At 40.1% G+C, this 19,779-nt stretch overlaps 1 protein-coding gene across 4 annotated transcripts in view; it reads left to right on the forward strand.

The window, feature by feature from the left end:
* NBAS (NBAS subunit of NRZ tethering complex) overlaps positions 1-19,779 on the forward strand; it is a 406,503-nt gene that overhangs the window by 173,562 nt on the left and 213,162 nt on the right. For all 4 annotated transcript variants that reach the window (XR_012157919.2, XM_073335981.2, XM_073335983.2 and 1 more), the window contains exons 35-38: positions 3,833-3,934; positions 14,099-14,266; positions 15,983-16,096; positions 17,325-17,448. Coding sequence is in view for 3 of the 4 variants with exons in the window: in XM_073335981.2 (XP_073192082.2) it covers positions 3,833-3,934; positions 14,099-14,266; positions 15,983-16,096; positions 17,325-17,448 (508 nt within the window). In the remaining variant the exon portion in view is untranslated. The remainder of the gene's footprint in view (positions 1-3,832; positions 3,935-14,098; positions 14,267-15,982; positions 16,097-17,324; positions 17,449-19,779) is intronic.

A 19,779-nucleotide genomic window follows, 5' to 3' on the forward strand; every position in this document is an offset into this window, starting at 1 on the left:
CATGGAAACTGCAGCAGACTTTATATATACACAGAGAATATGAAACAATACCTCCTCCCACCCCACTGTCCTGCTGGTAATAGCTTATCTAAAGTGATCATCAGGTGGGCCATTTCCAGCACAAATCCAGGTTTTCTCACCCTCCACCCCCCCACACAAATTCACTCTCCTGCTGGTGATAGCCCATCCAAAGTGACAACTCTTTACACAATGTGCATGACAATCAAGTTGGGCTATTTCCTGCACAAATCCAGGTTTTCTCACAACCCTCCCACCCCCATACACACACAAACTCACTCTCCTGCTGGTAATAGCTCATCCAAACTGACCACTCTCCAAGTTTAAATCCAAGTTAAACCAGAACATCTGGGGGGGGGGGTAGGAAAAAACAAGAGGACACAGGCTACCTTGCATAATGACTTAGCCACTCCCAGTCTCTGTTTAAGCCTAAATTAATAGTATCCAATTTGCAAATGAATTCCAATTCAGCAGTTTCTCGCTGGAGTCTGGATTTGAAGTTTTTTTGTTTTAAGATAGCGACCTTCATGTCTGTGATTGCGTGACCAGAGAGATTGAGGTGTTCTCCGACTGGTTTATGAATGTTATAGTTCTTGACATCTGATTTGTGTCCATTTATTCTTTTACGTAGAGACTGTCCAGTTTGACCAATGTACATGGCAGAGGGGCATTGCTGGCACATGATGACATGTATCACATTGGTGGATGTGCAGGTGAACGAGCCTCTGATAGTGTGGCTGATGTTATTAGGCCCTGTGATGGTGTCCCCTGAATAGATATGTGGACACAGTTGGCAACGGGCTTTGTTGCAAGGATAAGTTCCTGGGTTAGTGGTTCTGTTGTGTGGTATGTGGTTGTTGGTGAGTATTTGCTTCAGGTTGCGGGGCTGTCTGTAGGCAAGGACTGGCCTGTCTCCCAAGATTTGTGAGAGTGCTGGGTCATCCTTTAGGATAGGTTGTAGATCCTTAATAATGCGTTGGAGGGGTTTTAGTTGGGGGCTGAAGGTGACGGCTAGTGGCGTTCTGTTATTTTTTTTGTTAGGCCTGTCCTGTAGTAGGTAACTTCTGGGAACTCTTCTGGCTCTATCAATCTGTTTCTTTACTTCTGCAGGTGGGTATTGTAGTTGTAAGAAAGCTTGACAGAGATCTTGTAGGTGTTTGTCTCTGTCTGAGGGGTTGGAGCAAATGCGGTTGTATCGCAGAGCTTGGCTGTAGACGATGGATTGTGTGGTGTGGTCAGGGTGAAAGCTGGAGGCATGCAGGTAGGAATAGCGGTCAGTAGGTTTCCGGTATAGGGTGGTGTTTATGTGACCATTGTTTATTAGCACTGTAGTGTCCAGGAAGTGGATCTCTTGTGTGGACTGGACCAGGCTGAGGTTGGTGGTGGGATGGAAATTGTTGAAATCATGGTGGAATTCCTCAAGGGCTTCTTTTCCATGGGTCCAGATGATGAAGATGTCATCAATATAGTGCAAGTAGAGTAGGGGCTTTAGGGGACGAGAGCTGAGGAAGCGTTGTTCTAAATCAGCCATAAAAATGTTGGCATACTGTGGGGCCATGTGGGTACCCATAGCAGTGCCGCTGATCTGAAGGTATACATTGTCCCCAAATGTGAAAGAGTTATGGGTAAGGACAAAGTCACAAAGTTCAGCCACCAGGTTAGCCGTGACATTATCGGGGATAGTGTTCTTGACGGCTTGTAGTCCATCTTTGTGTGGAATTTTGGTGTAGAGGGCTTCTACATCCATAGTGGCCAGGATGGTGTTATCAGGAAGATCACCGATGGATTGAAGTTTCCTCAGGAAGTCAGTGGTGTCTCGAAGGTAGCTGGGAGTGCTGGTAGCGTAGGGCCTGAGGAGGGAGTCTACATAGCCAGAGAATCCTGCTGTCAGGGTGCCAATGCCTGAGATGATGGGGCGCCCAGGATTTCCAGGATTTGTGCAGGAAATAGCCCAACTTGATTGTCATGCACATTGTGTAAAGAGTTGTCACTTTGGATGGGCTATCACCAGCAGGAGAGTGAATTTGTGTGGGGGGTGGAGGGTGAGAAAACCTGGATTTGTGCTGGAAATGGCCCACCTGATGATCACTTTAGATAAGCTATTACCAGCAGGACAGTGGGGTGGGAGGAGGTATTGTTTCATATTCTCTGTGTATATATAAAGTCTGCTGCAGTTTCCACGGTATGCATCCGATGAAGTGAGCTGTAGCTCACGAAAGCTTATGCTCAAATAAATTGGTTAGTCTCTAAGGTGCCACAAGTACTCCTTTTCTTTCTGTATAAATTATGTTGTATGGGTTTCATTTATTCATCTCTCCCCATTCCATACTGCCTTGCAGTCAGCAGAAGGGCTTAAGCTTGATCTCCCTTGTTATAAAACCAGAAGGGAAGCCAGCAGGACATTTTCTGTGAGGGCTTAGAGACTCTGGAATTTGTTTCCCTCTGTAGTCTGAAATAATCCAAAATTGGTACCCTTCCAGGAACAGTGCAAAAATAGGGGTTGGATAGGGTTATTGGAGAGGGTTGTGGGTATGCTTCCCAAAATGGTGGAAGGATGGAAAGAAGGTTTTTTGTAGGTGGCTGATTGGCTGGAAGAGTTTCTGTTTGATAATTTCTATGCTGCTGGATTTTTAAAAAATTATAATTATTATTATTATTATTATTTTATTTATTAATTGTGTTAAGGTTCAGAGAGCCTTTGATAAGTGTCATTTTATTATTGTAATCTAAATTAATTAAATACAGTAATTTATTAATAGGAATTCATATTGGGCTCCAAAGTCCCACTCATAATTGTGTTGGTACAGTACAATCACACAGGAAGGCATTGTATTTTCTCTTAAGAGCTAAGAAGCTAAAAAATAGGAAAAAAAAAAAAAAAACCCAGGTACAACACAAAAGTAATGTGGTTTGGCTGATTACAAGCACATCTCATTTTTCTTTCTCAAAATTGTCTGTGTATGTCTTATTTATATTACAAGAACTTATTTTTAAGTTTTTTGGAGGGTGGCAGCACATGATTGAAATTGGGGAGTGGAAGTGATTGTTGCAGTAAGAGAAGAGTAGGTAAAAGAAAGGGTAGAAGCATGATGGGTAGAGGGAGAATGTGTGCAGCTGAAGGGTGCAGAACGAAGGATCAGGGTAAAGGGGATCAGCAACTAATAGAAATACTGCAAATGATGGGTGAATGTGGAGGAAAGTTTGTCAGTAACTTCCATACTAAGGCAACCCACTTACACGCTTTCTTAACGTCATTACTATCGGTGGCCCCATTGATTAATGGGACTTGCCACAGAAGTAAAGAGAAGCATAGGTATAAGTATTTGCAGGATTGGGGCCTGAATATTTAGTTTATAAGTAAAACAGTGCTATCCACCTGGCATTGGAACTTATTTCAAACCAGAAAATACTCCTATTCACTCTCCCATTATTGCAGTGGCTCTACGTTACCAAGAGTGAAAAGCAGTAAAAACTTAACTTCTGTCAACACAGTGAATATAAGAGGAGATCTGCCAGTGAATATATGAGGTAGATCTGTTGAGTAAGAAGATGCCATTTTCATGTAGTTACTTTCTTGAAAAAAACAGGAGCAACAACAGTACTTCATGGAAAATGCGTATACAGTACTGAGAGAAGGTAGTTTTTTGTAGACATTTATATCAGTGGTTCAGCACGATGCCATGATTATTTTTTTTATTCTCCTAGAAGTTTTACCACCTGAGATTCTTGCTTTCTCATGACACTAGGTAGTTTGAATAATTGTGTATTATTAGTTTGAATGATAGCAGAAATAACATATACCCCTTCTTTTCAGATTCTTTATCAAGCAGTGAATTACCAGTTACGCCCTTCAGAAGGAGGGGAGAATATAAATATCTCAGTACCTTCTTCGCTGATCGCTAAGGAGACTCCTCAGGTAAGTTTTCAAGTGAGACTGTAAAATGACCACCATTGCATTCTGTTTTATTCTGTATCATAAGGAGAAACAGATTTAAAAGATTTCACCTAGCACAGCGTAGCGAACTTGAGATATTTCTCTGCTTTAGGCTTTGTGCATAGCACTATCAAATAACCTAAGGAAACAAACCAATAGATGGTTTTTTAATGAAGTTTTCTTGCTAATATATACTCCCAATGTGGTCTTGAACATCCTTGTGCAGTGGGGTCTCAGCACTGTAAACAAAATAATTGAGAGCATAAATAAATACAAAGGCAGGAGAAGTGGAAGACAAGACAAAAACCTAATCTAAAATAAAGGAATAATTATTAATGTTGGTGATAGCCTTGCAGGATGGCATAGATCAACATTGGTAAATAAACTGAATAACATTTTAATTTAGCATATTATTCACATATGGGCATTTTATCTTTTACAAATTCACAGTTGCTCAAACACTTTGTATGTACATACTTTCATAGCTGTTCTTTTTTTTTTTTTTTGAGGCTTGAAGGCACCATTATGATCATCTGCTCTGACCTCATGCTTAATGTAGGCTGTAGAATTTCACCAAGCCATTCGTGTATTAAGCCCATAACTTCTGATTGATGTAGTATATATCTTTCAGAAACACAAACTTGATCTTCATTTAAAGACTTCTAGTGACAGAGAATCTGCTATGTTTTAGCTTATTTGTTTTTTTGTAATCTGTTAGTTTTGACTGTTTGATTCATTGGTGTAGTTTGTCACCTAAATAACATGACATTATTTTTTTTCTAATTGAATAACTGAAGATTTCTAAACTGTAAGTACTTTTGGTGCAAATATTCAATACCTGCATCTGAGCAAAAAATGCCTCATAATTGTGAGCTGAGAGTTAGAAGTTTGATTAATCTCCTTCTTTTGAAGGAACAGGTTTTTGCTAACTTGGATTTCATTTATTTCCTCGTACCTTTTCTGTTTCTTATAGTATATTGGTAATAGTCTTATTTTTAAAAAAAGTAAAGAGAAAAGTCTATAGTTCAGATTCTACAGTCTAAGGCTTATTCAGGCAAAATCCAATTGATTTCAGAGATCATATGTATGTGGGTATGTATCAACTATGTATTTGTTGGGGAGATCATGTGTGTGGGGGTTACCATTGATTGCTAAAGCATATTAGATAGGGTTGCCAGGTGTCTGGTTTTCAACTGGAATGCCTAGAATGAAAAGGGACCCTGGTGGCTCCGGTCAGCACTGCTGACCAGGTTGCTAAAAGTCCGGTTGGCTCCTAGGCATAGGGGCAGCCAAGGGGCTCCATGTGCTGCCCCTGCCCCAAGTGCTGGCTCCGCAGCTCCCATTGCTTGGGAACCATGGTCAATGGGAGCTGCGGGGGCGATGTCTGCGGATGAGGCAGCATGTGGAGCCCCCTGGCCGCACCTCTGCATAGGAGCTGGAGGGGGGACATTCTTCCGGGAGCTGCCTGAGGTAAGCGCTAACTCGGAGCTCTGTTCTGCACTCCAAACCCCTCATCCTTGGCCCCACATCGGAGCCTTCATCCCTCCCAAACTCCAAACCCCTCATTTCTGGCCTCACCCCAGAGCCCACACCGCCAGCTGGAGCCCTCATCCCCTCCTTCACCTCAACCCCCTGTCCCAGCCCAGTGAAAATGAGTGATGGTGGGGGAGAGTGAGTGACTCAGGGAGGGGATGAAGTGATCAGGGGTGGGGCCTTGAAGAAAGGGCAGGATAGGGGCGGGGTAAGGGTGTTCGGTTTTCTGCGATATGAAAGTTGGCAACCCTAATATTAGCTAATACTATTTGTTTTAACTAATATTATATGGATAAAGCTGATAAAACTAGTACTAGATGGGCATAGCTCCTTCATCACATCATGTTTCACGCTCTCTAGGGCTCCAATAAAAGATTTTTCACTTGTTTTGCTACTTTTAACTTTTTATCCTCCCACAGTGAATTGAAATGCTGTGCTGGGATGACATAGGTGCTGGGATGACATAGGTGGGAACATAACCATTTGGCTCGTCTGCAAAGCCCAATGTTTAGACATTTTAAAATAGGACTATACAAAGCATTAAAATAAATACTGTAGGGAACAATCCTTCACTGGCATGAGCTGGACTAGATCACCTAATTGGCCTAGTCAGTCTTCAGCTCCTGTAATTCTTTGAAGAGCTATGTTCACAAAGGGAAAGGAATTCCTCCGTAATGATTACTTCTTGCTTGTTTAGCTCCTTTTCCCCTTTGCACTCTTGTTGTATGCTGTAATTACCTCAATGACTAATCTAGTGGTGCTCAAAGAAAAAAATCTCCATGTGCAAATTAGGACCTTGATCCATGAAGAATATTTCAGAATATTATAGATAACATTATTAGATTAAAGTATAGTGCTTAGCCACATGATGCTGTGTTATGTTTTAACAGGAGAAATAATAACCACAATAAATTATGCCTCATAAATGAGGGCTGACTTTATACTTAATCGGCTTAATACTTAAAACCTGCATTACATCTGCTGTAAAGATAATGAATTTATTTATATATTTAAGTAATGTGAAAATGTAATTACTGTGCAGTAGCACTTTAGCACAAGAGAAGCTTGCAGTTTAAAGAATATTGGTGGTGTCCTTGGAAACAAGGTGTTATTGATAAATTGCAGAGGATGCGTAATTTGCAAACATCTTTCTGTAAAAATTACATATCTGCTTTTTGTATAAATTCTCTTTAAAGAACTCAGTTTCTACTAGCTGCAGTTTAGTATTCTCTTTTGCTAGAGTTAGTTATGCAACTTAGCCTATGCTTTAACCTGAAAATCAATTTAGATTTGAAAAATTTGCTACACCTGAAGTCTCATATTAAAAACCACACTTATTAGTTTGTGACATGCATTGTACTTATCCTTTTACTGAGCATCAAATACCTTTCAAGTGAGCTACAAATGTATGCATTATGTTTAATGAAGGGCTCATCTAATTGAACATATTTAATGAAGAATTTGTATATGTAGGGCCTGAGCAGTGATAGCCTACGTTCTCACTGATTTAGGTGGAAGACAGAATTACAATTTTTCTGTACATGGAAATGCTTACTTTCTGTTAGTGTCACTAGTTGAGGCAATGAAGGGCAAATTCTCACCTCACTTATACCTATGCAGATTCAGAGTTCAGTCCATTGGAGAATCTAGTTCTGAATCACATGACTTAGCAAATGTCTGTTGTAAGTAACTTCTAAGAGAAATATCGTAAATTCTGGGATCTGAACACGAGTATTGTTTAGCTGATTAAAAAGTTACAGGAATGTGTGCTGTGTAAGATCCGTGTAGAAGTATGCCCAGCATTTTTTGGAAGAATTAATGGATTAGCTCATTGTATATCGCAGAACCTGTGAGAGAGAGAGGTTTTTTTTTTTAATGTGTCTACTTGCTAGTTCTGAGCTTATAATCAGACATGTTGTTTCATCACTGCTGATTGGCTGGGAACAAGTGGGCGCTAGGTCTGAGACACTACAGGCTAGATCCACAGGGAGTTAGGTGCCTAATTGCCACTTTTGGCACCTAAGACCAACATTTAGGTACCACTAATATCCTCAAAACCCCCACTCAGCTGTTGACTAACTGTATAGGTACCTAAATTCCCTTGGTGCATAGATTTCTGCCAGTCAGCATGTGAAAAATTGCCTGAGTCCCGTTAGCACTAAGCTGCTTGATGCCTAAGCCCCAGTGGAATTCTCAAACTAGCTGTGCCCCTGCCTGTTCACCTTTGGGGCCCAAAGCAATAGGATGCTCAGAGCACACCTAACCCATGGAGATGACCAGATCGGGAATTTGGCTGGCTGAGTGTGTGTGTGTGTGGGGGGGCACTGTGTGTTCCCATGCCCAATAGTCTGGTGGCTAGAGCACTTACCTGGGATATGGAAGACCCAAGTTCAAGTCCCTTCTGCAAGTAAGGCAGAACAGGAATTTCAAAAAGTGGTTTGTGCCCTAACAACTGTGATATTGTCTACAGTGGGGTGGGGTAGGTTTCTCTCTGTTCTTTTTGTGAGACCAGGCTGAGCTTGGTTAGGTACTTATGTATAGGCCTGGGGTTCATGGTTGGAGGAATCATGAGTGGAGGTGGGTGCACATTCCTCTGGTCTATAAATTCTGGAAGGCAGACACTTCATCTTTCACCAGTTGGTACGCTATACAAATTGTTTGGTTAGGATAATAAACATTTCTTAAATAAAACAACTCTCTCATCCATCTAGGGTTATTTTTTTTTGCAGAAAACTCCAAGGGCTAAGTGTGAACTGAGACGTTCCATGGAGAATTATTGTGTATTGCTATATATAGAATCTCCTTCCTTAGAGGTTTTTAAGGTCAGGCTTGACAAAGCCCTGGCTGGGATGATTTAACTGGGAATTGGTCCTGCTTTGAGCAGGGGGTTGGACTAGATGACCTTCTGGGGTCCCTTCCAACCCTGATATTCTATGATTCTATGATTCTATATGTGCTCATTAGGTAAATAAAACGTGTTCCTGACTCAAAGAGCTTATAATCTAAGGGCAAATCTGTGTCATACTAACCACGGTCACGTTCTATAGCACGTGCTCAACATCCTACAGATTGGGTCTTTATCTAATCCATCTCTGGGTTTTCTGTAGCACACATGTCCATGCTTTCAAAGTGCAGCACTGGTTAACTCAATCTTTGTTCCAAAATTCATAGTGGATGTTATAGAGGGCTCTAATAGGAAGTTCTCTTGGGGTACCTGTTTAGGGATAAAAATTCTTCCTGTTACAGAGAGGTTTATTTGAACAAAAAAAGTGGATCCTGCAGTATGTTCTAAAATGATTAGACTTTGATTCCAAATGGAACAACACAACTAACTAAGCTAAGGACAAAACAGATGAAGCTACAATTTAAAATATTCCGCAGCCAAACTACGTTGACCTGGAATGCTTTATCTCTGGCTCTCACAAGCTTTGTCCTGGATTTAGTGAAGTGTATTGTTCCGGAGGAGGATTGGGGGCATCGTGGAGGTATCTGAAATCTGACTGGGTCATTTTGCTCATTAAAAATTGCTAGGGAAAGGTTTTTTTTCCCCTCCTATAAAATTCAAATCCACACAGTTTGTTTTAAGAAACGGAGTACTTGTGGCACCTTAGAGACTAAAAAATTTATTTGAGCATAAGCTTTCGTGAGCTACAGCTCACTTCATCAGATGCATTCAGTGGAAAATACAGTGGGGAGATTTATATACATACAGAACATGAAACAATGGGTGTTACCATACACACTGTAAGTCTGAGGGGTTGGAGCAAATACGGTTGTATCATAGAGGTTGGCTAGACAATGGATCGTGTGGTGTGGTCTGGGTGAAAGCTGGAGGCATGTAGGAATAGCGGTCAATAGGTTTCCGGTATAGGGTGGTGTTTATGTGACCATCGTTTATTAGCACAGTAGTGTCCAGGAAGTGGATCTCTTGTGTGGACTGGTCCAGGCTGAGGTTGATGGTGGGATGGAAATTGTTGAAATCATGGTGGAATTCCTCAATGGCTTCTTTTCCATGGGTCCAGATGATGAAGATGTCATCAATATAGCGCAAGTAGAGTAGGGGCTTTAGGGGACGAGAGCTGAGGAAGCGTTGTTCTAAGTCAGCCATAACAATGTTGGCATACTGTGGGGCCATGTGGGTACCCATAGCAGTGCCGCTGATTTGAAGGTATACATTGTCCCCAAATCTGAAATAGTTATGGGTGAGAACAAAGTCACAAAGTTCAGCCACCAGGTTTGCCGTGACATTATCGGGGATACTGTTCCTGATGGCTTGTATTCCATCTTTGTGTGGAATGTTGGTGTAGAGGGCTTCTACATACTTACAACTACAGTACCCACCTGCTGAAGTGAAGAAACAGATTGACAGAGCCAGAAGAGTACCCAGAAGTACCCATTCTGAAGGACGACCCATCGCTCTCACAGATCTTGGGAGACAGGCCAGTCCTTGCTTACAGACAGCCCCCCAACCTGAAGCAAATACTCACCAGCAACCACACCCCACACAACAGAACCACTAACCCAGGAATCTATCCTTGCAACAAAGCCCATTGCGAACTGTCCACATATCTATTCAGGGGACACCATCATAGGGCCTAATCACATCAGCCACACTATCAGAGGCTCGTTCACCTACACATCTACCAATGTGATATGTGCCAGCAATGCCCCTCTGCCATGTACATTGGTCAGACTGGACAGTGTCTACGTAAAAGAATAAATGGACCCAAATCAGACGTCAATAATTATAACATTCAAAAACCAGTCAGAGAACACTTCGATCTCTCTGGTCACTCGATTACAGACCTAAAAATTGCAATTCTTCAACAAAAAAACTTCAAAAACAGACTCCAACGAGAGACTGCTAAATTGGAATTAATGTGCAAATTGGATACAATTAACTTAGGCTTGAATAAATACTGGGATTGGATGGGTCATTACACAAAGTAAAACTATTTTCCCATGTTTATTCCCCACCCCCCACCGCTCCTCAGACGTTCTTGTCAACTTCTGGAAATGGCCCACCTTGATTATCACTACAAAAGGTTTTCCCCTTCCCCACCGCTCTCCTGCTGGTAATAACTCATTTTAAGTGATCACTTTCATTACAGTGTGTATGGTAACACCCATTGTTTCATGTTCTTTATGTATATAAATCTCCCCACTGTATTTTCCACTGAATGCATCCAATGAAGTGAGCTGTAGCTCACGAAAGCTTATGCTCAAATAAATTTGTTAGTCTCTAAGGTGCCACAAGTACTCCTTTTCTTTTTGCGAATACAGACTAACACGGCTGTACTCTGAAACCTAACAGTTTGCTTTGACTGCTATTGGTAGCTATATATTTAAGTTTGTTAAATGGTAAATTATTTTTAAAACAGTGAGTAGTTTGATACTCTGGGATGTAAAGCTGTCTATAAATTCAAAGTATCAGTTTCAAAATTATTTTCTCTAAAGTATATTTTAAAATATGACTTAAAGGCATTAGGGCAAACTAGGAATTTAAACTAAGGTCTCCCAATAATCTGCTCAGAATGCTAGACTATGCTTCTGGTATCTTCAATAATTACCCTCATAAGTGCCCCAGTTCAGGAAAACGTTAAGAACATGCTTATGTCCATTTCTGTTCAGCCAATCACTTAAACATATGAATTCAGTGTGGATTTAGGCACATGCTTAAGGCCTTAGCTGAATAAGCATCGTCTTCTGAATTGGGCCAGGATTATTTTTCTAGGGCACAGTCTTTATTTTTGTTGTTTTAAAACTTTCACTTTCTGATGGCCCATATATTTTCACACAGTTTTAAAAAAAAGTATTTAGTTTAAATTTAGTTGAGAAGTAATTTCTTGCTCTTATTTTCCTAGATACTTGCATTAAATGGTCAGGTTTCATGACGCATTCTCTTGAAAATAGTATAATGCCTTACAAAAGAAGAAACTAATTTTCTGTTATTTTTTTAAAACTTTCAAAATAAGTATCAGGAGGTACTATTTTTATTTAAACAGAATCTAAATAAATCCTGTTGCCATTTATTTTTCAGGAAGAGTAAAGATTCTGGCATATTTCGCTCAGCATGCAGTCCCTTTCATCTGGTCAAGTGGGAATTGAAATTTCCAATTGATTGTTCAAAGGCTGGCAGGAGGTCCTCTCTTTAGATCATCTTATTACTATTAATAATCAGGGAGTGCTCACATTTACAGGTTTTGTTGCAGGCAGACAGTTGTTGATGCCTTTTTAATGACAATGATAGATTTGGTGATAAATGTCTTCCTTGTTTTTGTACATTTAAAAAAAAAAATCAGTGGGGCAAGATTTCACCTAAGTCATTTTGGCCACCCTGTTTAGTGTGTAAAATTCTGTCTCAAGTTGTTGAACTGAAAACTGGTAGTTCATATCCTCCTGCCACCATAACTGTAGAAAAGTGATTTTCTTTTGATAGGTTTAAATTCAGTATATTGTGTTGGGAAACTAACCATTGTAACTTACTGGCTATTAAAACATCAACAATATGTATGTATATAAGTGTATTGTAAATATTACCCTACTGTACATTTGTGTGATTATCGTCAGTGGAATATAATTACATAATTTACAGCATAGTGAAATCTGTTTTATGTTTTAATATGTAAGCTGTATAAAACATGGAAAGAACAGGCACAGACCTCTTGGTAGTGTAACAATTAGTGACACATGAATCACTGCAGATGTATCAAATATTAATTTAAACCCTTTATTTCAGGTAGGCCTGATCCAGTAACCCAAATTTGCAAAACGCAGACCCTAAATTTTGAAAAACCAGACCTGAACCAGCCATTATTGAGTTTGGATCCAGGTGTCTGCCAAAACATGCGTATGTGTGGGAAGGGTGGGAAATCAGAATAGGCAGAAATCTCACAAGATCTGTTTGCAGCTTGTGAGAATGACTATATTTGGTTAATGTCTCACAAAGCACCAGAATTTCAGAATCCATGAACATACATACAGCTGTCAGTATTCTCACATCAGTGCAGGTAATACAGACCAACAATATCAAATGGAGGAGCTGGAGAGAACCCTATTTTGGATAGCTCTGAGATGAAAGATTAAAGTTTTTCACCAGCGAAGGGTGTAAAGACAACAGTCCCCTTCTGAGAATTCGGATGGCTTAGTTGTGCTCTTTGGAAATCCACACAATCCTGGGTTTCTATGTTAAGATTGTTCATAAGATGTTGAGGAAGTTGGCAGCTGGTATCAAGTGGAATGCCTAGAGGTCGGTCCTGGGGCCAGTTTTGTTCAATATCTTTATTAATGATCTGGACGATGGGATAGATTGCACCCTCACCAAGTTCGCGGATAACACTGGGGGGAGAGGTAGATACGCTGGAGGGTAGGGATAGGGTCCAGAGTGACCTAGACAAATTGGAGGATTGGGCCAAAAAACATTGGATGAGGTTCAAGAAGGACAAGTGCAAAGTCCTGCACTTAGGACGGAAGAATCCCATGCATCACTACAGGCTGGGGACTGACTGGCTAAGCAGCAGTTCTGCAGAAAAGGACCTGGGGATTACAGTGGATGAGAAGCTGGATATGAGTCAGCAGTGTGCCCTTGTTGTCAAGAAGGCTAATAGCATATTGGGCTGTATTAGTAGGAGCATTGCCAGCAGATTGAGGGAAGTGATTATTTCCCTCTGTTTGTCACTGGTGAGGCCATATCTGGAGTATTGTGTCCAGTTTTGTGCCCCCCGCCCCCAAAAGGATGTGGACAAATTGGAGAGAGTCCAGTGGAGGGCAACGGAAATGATCAGGGGGCTGGGGCACATGACTTACGTGGAGAGGCTGAGGGAACTAGGCTTGTTTAGTCTGCAGAAGAGAAGAGTGAGGGGGGATATGATAGCAGCTTTCAGCTACCTGAAGGGGAGTTCCAAAGAGGATGGAGCTCAGCTGTTCTCAGTGGTAGCAGATGACAGAACAAGAAGCAGTGGTCTCAAGTTGCAGTGGAGGAGCTCTAGGTTGGATATTAGGAAAAATTATTTCACTAGGAGGGTGGTAAAATACTGGAATGGGTTGCCTAGTGAGGTGGTGGAATCTCCATCCTTAGAGGTTTTTAAGGCCTGTCTTGACAAAGCCCTGGCTGGGATAATTTAGTTGGTGTTGGTCCTGCTTTGAGCAGGGGGTTGGACTAGATGGCCTCCTGAGGTCTCTTCCAACCTTAATCTTCTGTGAATATATGATTCAGTGGCCAGTATGCCCAACCTCCCCTTTTTGATAAACTTCAGTGTATTAACAGAACAGTGGGACTAGTTGAGCAAATAAACACTTCCATAACCTTCAAAAATGTAAATGGCTGGTGTCCAAAATATCATGAGATTAGAATTTAATGAGAAAAAGAATGTTCTACTAATCAAAAAATCAGCTATGGGATTAAAAAATTGCAACATTGTTTGTAACTCTGCTTGTGGTTAGCTTGCTGCTAAATGAGACTGATAATTGAAATAACTCATTAACCAAACTCTTATCAGTATGTCCTGATGCCATTTTGTGTTTGTTCTGGGCATTTGGCCTTATTAACTCATGGTGGTGATAATGCTGAGGCTATTTCTAACATTTGTTGTTGTGTGTTGCATAAACTCACAGGAAGAAATCAGCCTTCCTTCTAGCCAGTCTGCTGACTTCTTGTATTGGACCACCGCTAAAACCATGAAAGTGCTCTCTAATACAACTACAACGACAAAAGCCATGCTGCATGCAGTCAGTGATGGACAATGGTGGAAGAGGTCATTAACTTATCTTCGGCCATTACATGTAAGAAGTCACTAAAATCTCTCCTACTGTCTTTGGTTTCACTAATGGATAACTGTATAGGCCATATTCTTTCACAAGGATCTGCTAGTCCTGCTTCTGGAACCACTGGCAGTCACATTGACATCAAGGGGCCATGGATGACTTTTAATGTTTTCTTATATTTTGTTAATCTTTCTTTTCCAAAATGAATAATACCCACTGTTGTTGTGGTTTTTTTAGCGTTAGCTATGTCATCAAAGAAGAGCAAAAGGCCAATACTAGTAAAATGTCACGGTGTTTGTGATGGGAGCTATAAGCAGTTGAAGCACCATTAAAGCATAGTGTCGTACTTTCTATTACAATTTAGAAAATCTCTTTACCTTCCTATTCATTTAAGGTCCTATTCTTCACTTTTCCTTCCATATGTATGTTCATTTTTACTAGTCTTTTTTTTTTATGATGTCTGTGATTCTCTGACTAATTCTGCTAATTTTTCTTTTTGTTTTTAATAATTGATGAATAGATGAAACATGGGTCCTGATCTTGCAGTTTGTCATATGTAGTTAGCACACTCCTCTATTAAGCCCCATTGACTTCAGTGGAGTTCTGCGGGGTTCCATGTACGGAGTCCATTGCAGGATCTCCTCCCATCTGAACATATGACTACTTAATAGACTTTAAAGCAAGATTTCATTATTACCAGGTGTCACGCTATCTGGAATGGCTCACGACCATGAGTGCATATCTCAGGGCAAACTGTAAAAACAGGCAGATACCCCAAACTGGTTGTAAAATCTAATTATATAACACAACAAGCCAGGGACAAATGTGAACTCCTGGATTACTATGCCAGTCTTATCATGGGGACACAAACAGTCCTCTTAGAGTCTCTAGTCTATCTTGCCATCCAGGTAAACTGGACTTTGTGATAAAAGGTCACTTATACCAAAAATCACATCACATTTAGGTTGCTTCCATTCCAAGAGACTAGTCACTTACCCTAGATCTTACACCAAAGACAACATGCGCAGCCAATTATATAATAAACTAACTAAAGGTTTATTAGCTAAAAAAAAGAAAATGAGAGTTATTGAGAGATTAAAGCAGGTAAAATATATGGACAGGTGAGTCACAGTTTACAATTCCAAATAGTGACAGTGATGTAATAAATTGCTAGTTTCCCAAGTCTTTTCAGGGTACTCAGATTGTGTCTGAGGATCTCCGCTTTGCATCTGGTACACTTCCCTATTAAGAGTCCAAACAGTCCAGAGATGAAGGAGCTTTCCTTGAATCCATACTTCTTCTCACAGAAAACAAACTGGAAGTGTCACTACATGGGTTGGCTTTTCCTTTGAAGACGGAGAGTGAGGAATGAATTTTGAGTCTTTGACCTCTGATAATCACACACAATGACCACTGGCTTTGAAATTAGCACTTTTCTGTTAAAGTTCTTCATTTGCATTCCATAAGGCTTCTTTCTGGTTTGATGGGTTATTTATTTACAGGGGTATACGCAATGTAAATGTTTGCTACTACATTATAAAGGGATACAGATAAGTAAAAACAATGCATGTAACACCCCATTAGTTTTCATGAAGTTTAAACTCCAGATACACTCTTATGCATTTGTCAATCACTTTGATCTATACTAGTACACAAGTGAATTGGCCTGGGGCTCTGACATGAATTGGCACTTGGTCGACAAGCGCCACACTTAATTCTGCTTATTCCTTCCAGGGCCAAGAATTTGGAGATGTATTAAAAAGCAGTTCTGGAGCCAATGCTGCAGTGGAAAAGCAGAGCTGTCATCCCTTTTATGAATCTCTAATTGTTGCTCCCTGTGTTGCAGAAGTAAGTTTAAGATGCATTAAGAGTTAAAGTACACTTATAGAAGCATTAAAAGAAGACTGTGTACTTTTCTGAGGAGCTCAAAACTATGGGTGACCTTGTAACTCCCCCGCCTCAGCGAGAGAGATGTTTGCTTGTGCTAAACTTGGTGACAACTGCTTCACACCCCACTCTGTTAGCAACCACACACAAATTTCTCACGATTATGCCAGCCCTTACTTTACCTTGCAGGTAACACTTTGTGCCACCCCAGTTCCCAAGCGCCCTGGAAGAGCGTTCCCATGTAGCATCCAGCCCCTGTCACTGGAACCTCATAGTAATTGCCAAGTCTGCTGTCTCCAAAGAAACAGTGTACACACCAGCTTGTTTGTTAATTCAACTAAGAATTAATTCAACTAAGAATTAATATTTTGCTTACTATTACAGTACAGAGATCTACTTACGATAAAACAAAAGTTTATTAGGAAAGATAGAGTTTTAACTCATATTGCGTAAAGGTAGTAGAATCAGAATTGATTACAAATAAAACAAAAGTATAACATGCTTTTAAGAGACTAAACATAACTAGCAAGCTACGGTTCTTTGGCTAAAGCAGTTTTCTCACCCTCAAAGCCCTTTTGCAGAGTTCACTGATTCAAATCAGGATCCAGATTTTTCATGAATCACTTCCCTCTGCCACTAGTGTTCCTCAGTTAAATGGATCACCAAGGGTTCCCTTTCATCCTCCTCATATTCCAGAAATCCTTTGAAATGTATCCCTTTGAAGTGTACTCCCGGACAAAATTCTTCTTTCCTACTATTTGTTCTTTTGTGTGCTGATGCCATATTCTCTCTCTCATCCCTGTGTTGACTTAACATGCAAATGAAGTTTGCTTGGTGTTGATTTACACAGTGTGTGCTTTACATCAGAGAGCTAGGCAGACAGGTAAATCAACATTAATTTGTTTTGGAAAAACTTTATCTAGACTGTCTGTTTACATTCACAACGCTTATGATGACCAGTGTCATAGGTTTCATTTGACATATTAAGTCAACAGGAAAAAGCAAGTTAACAGGAGAACTATTAGGTTTTCTATTGCTGCATAAGATCTCTATCTAGAATTAAAAAAAAATAGAACCAAATTATATAATTGTATCTAATGTAACGTATTATAAAACATGTTTGTTTTTTTAAAAAAGGATATTTATCTTTGTCATATTAATGCAAATGTGTTTTTTTTTTTTTTGTAAGTCTGAAGTAGCCTATGCTGGATTCCAACACAGTTCTTCAGAAAGTTTTGCAGAAGTATTGCTGAGAACAGGAAAATTAGCAGAAACTAAAAGTGAAGGAGAGGACCTATTTCCAGCTACAGAAGGTACATTGTTTTTTGTGTGATGTGTTTTATTTATAATATAATGTGTATGTATATACTGTACATGTTCATGTATTCAGTATAGTGTTCAAAAGTGATATTTTAGTATTTTCTAAAAATATCATGGTTTAATTTCTAACAAAGAAAACATCTATAAAAAGTGGAAAACCCTTGGAGGGTGCAAAAAAGTGGTTTTGGGGTTTTTTTTAGGCTAGTAGGTCAGCAGAGTCTCGGGAAATCTCAAGAGAGTTCCTGATTATTGGTCAATCTAGAAGTGCCTCTTTTAGAAGGCTCACGGGTGCTTGGCCATTGTGACAGCTGTGCACTTCCAGTGGTCCACAGACACAGTTTGAGAAGCAGTGGAGTGCAATAAAATGTCCATCAGATTATCTGCAGATAGGTATGTTCATCTATTGCAATTAGAGTTAATATTCTTTGCCACTTTGCTAAAATGATCTTTGAATTATAGGTTTTCTTTCCACTATTTTATTTAGTGCATAGTTCGTATTTAAAATTCCTGGATTCCCGAGAATTTCTCTTTACCAAAATTAAAATTTCTAGGGACTATACTGAGAGTGATTCAGAACATACTTAAAAATGTCTTCACTAAAAAAAGGACACTTCACCAGGGAAATAGATTGCATCACAGAACCGGCCACTCAGATACCTTGGGAGAATCTGTTTCAATACTGAGGGGGGGAGAAAACAATGACCACATACCCCTAATTGAAAAGGAGTACTTTTGGCACCTTAGAGACTAACCAATTTGAGCATAAGCTTTCATGAGCTACAGCAGCTGTAGCTCACGAAAGTTTATGCTCAAATAAATTGGTTAGTCTCTAAGGTGCCACAAGTACTCCTTTTCTTTTTGCGAATACAGACTAACACAGCTGCTACTCTAATACCCCTAATTGGCATCTACCACCCTACACTGGAACCCCTATGGGTATTATCAAACAATTACAACCCATACAGGATCACATCCTGAAAAAAATCTTTCCCGAACCCCCTCTTCTGGCCTTCAAACAAACCTCCGGCCTTGCCAAGCTCATCAGAAGCAATCTCCCCACAAACCAGGACAAACCTACTTAAAGTGGCACCAGACCCTGCCAGAACAGATGAAAAACCTGCAGACATATCTCCACTGCTACAATGATCGTTACGCCCACAAAACACTTTTCAATATCCATGGATCCTATACATACCTATCCCAACATATGGTGTACCTCATCCAGCGGATCACATGCCCCAACACCCTTAAATACGGGTGAATACCAATATGGGTGAAGCCCAATAACACCAGTATGGGTGAAGCCAGACAATCATTACACCCTTAAATAAACTCTCTCAGAAAAATAAGACAAAAACACCGTGTCACCCGTTGGTGAACACTTTTCACAAAGCGATCACCCCATATCTGACTGCTCAGTCCTCATCCTTAAAGGAGATGTGCACAACACTTTCAAAAGACAAACCTGGGAACTTAAATTCATAAGTGTGCTAGACATTAAAAGCTGTGGACTTAAGAGACACTGGTTTTAAGGCTCATTAAATCAGTTTGTAGCACACACTATTACCTGCTAACCCTTAATTGGTGTGCTACAGTATGTGTGAACCCCATATGTTTAACAGTCCTGTCCCAAATTCTGTTTAGCTTAGACACTCTGGTTATCTTCCCCAGACAAAAAGAAGAGTTCTGTGAAGCTCAAAAGCTTGTCCCTTCCCGCACCCTCACCTACCTTGGGTGTGTCATTAAAAGTGAAACATTCTCATGTTAGTACTTCCATTTTTTCTCCTCTCTATGATTATATATCTTTTTCACTTTAGTTGCCTCCTGCCAGTTTAAGAAATGAACTGTTTAAATATTTACATGCTGTTAGTGTCGTTTGAAGGAAGATGTCTGTCTAATGCGTTACTCTGTGGAGAGTTCTGGCATGACAAATTAGTGTATTAGATCACATGAAGTGTGAGTAAACTCTCGCAGTTTAATCATGAGGCTCACAATATTTTCATTTTTTTTTCATAAAGCTCTAGCTTCTAGTGATTGAGAAACTCTGCTTTATTTTATTTATTTTATTAGGCTTCTAGCCCTTGTGGTTCTGGATAAAAGCTTGAAAACGAGGATTCTAAAGGTTAAATTATCAAAAGGCAAATAAGAACCACAATGCAACCGTAACTCTGTCCCTCTCTAGCTGGCAATAGATACTGGGAATAGTTCAACAAAGGTGATGCCATAGTCAGTAGGCATGATGAAGTGCCGTGAGACGGTGTCATTGTTCATGTTGTGTTCCACAAATTTTAATTGCAGCAATTCTCTCCATGCACTCTAGCTGC

Source organism: Lepidochelys kempii, chromosome 3 (genome assembly GCF_965140285.1).
Source record: "Lepidochelys kempii isolate rLepKem1 chromosome 3, rLepKem1.hap1, whole genome shotgun sequence".
In the NCBI taxonomy this organism is placed as follows: domain Eukaryota; kingdom Metazoa; phylum Chordata; order Testudines; family Cheloniidae; genus Lepidochelys; species Lepidochelys kempii.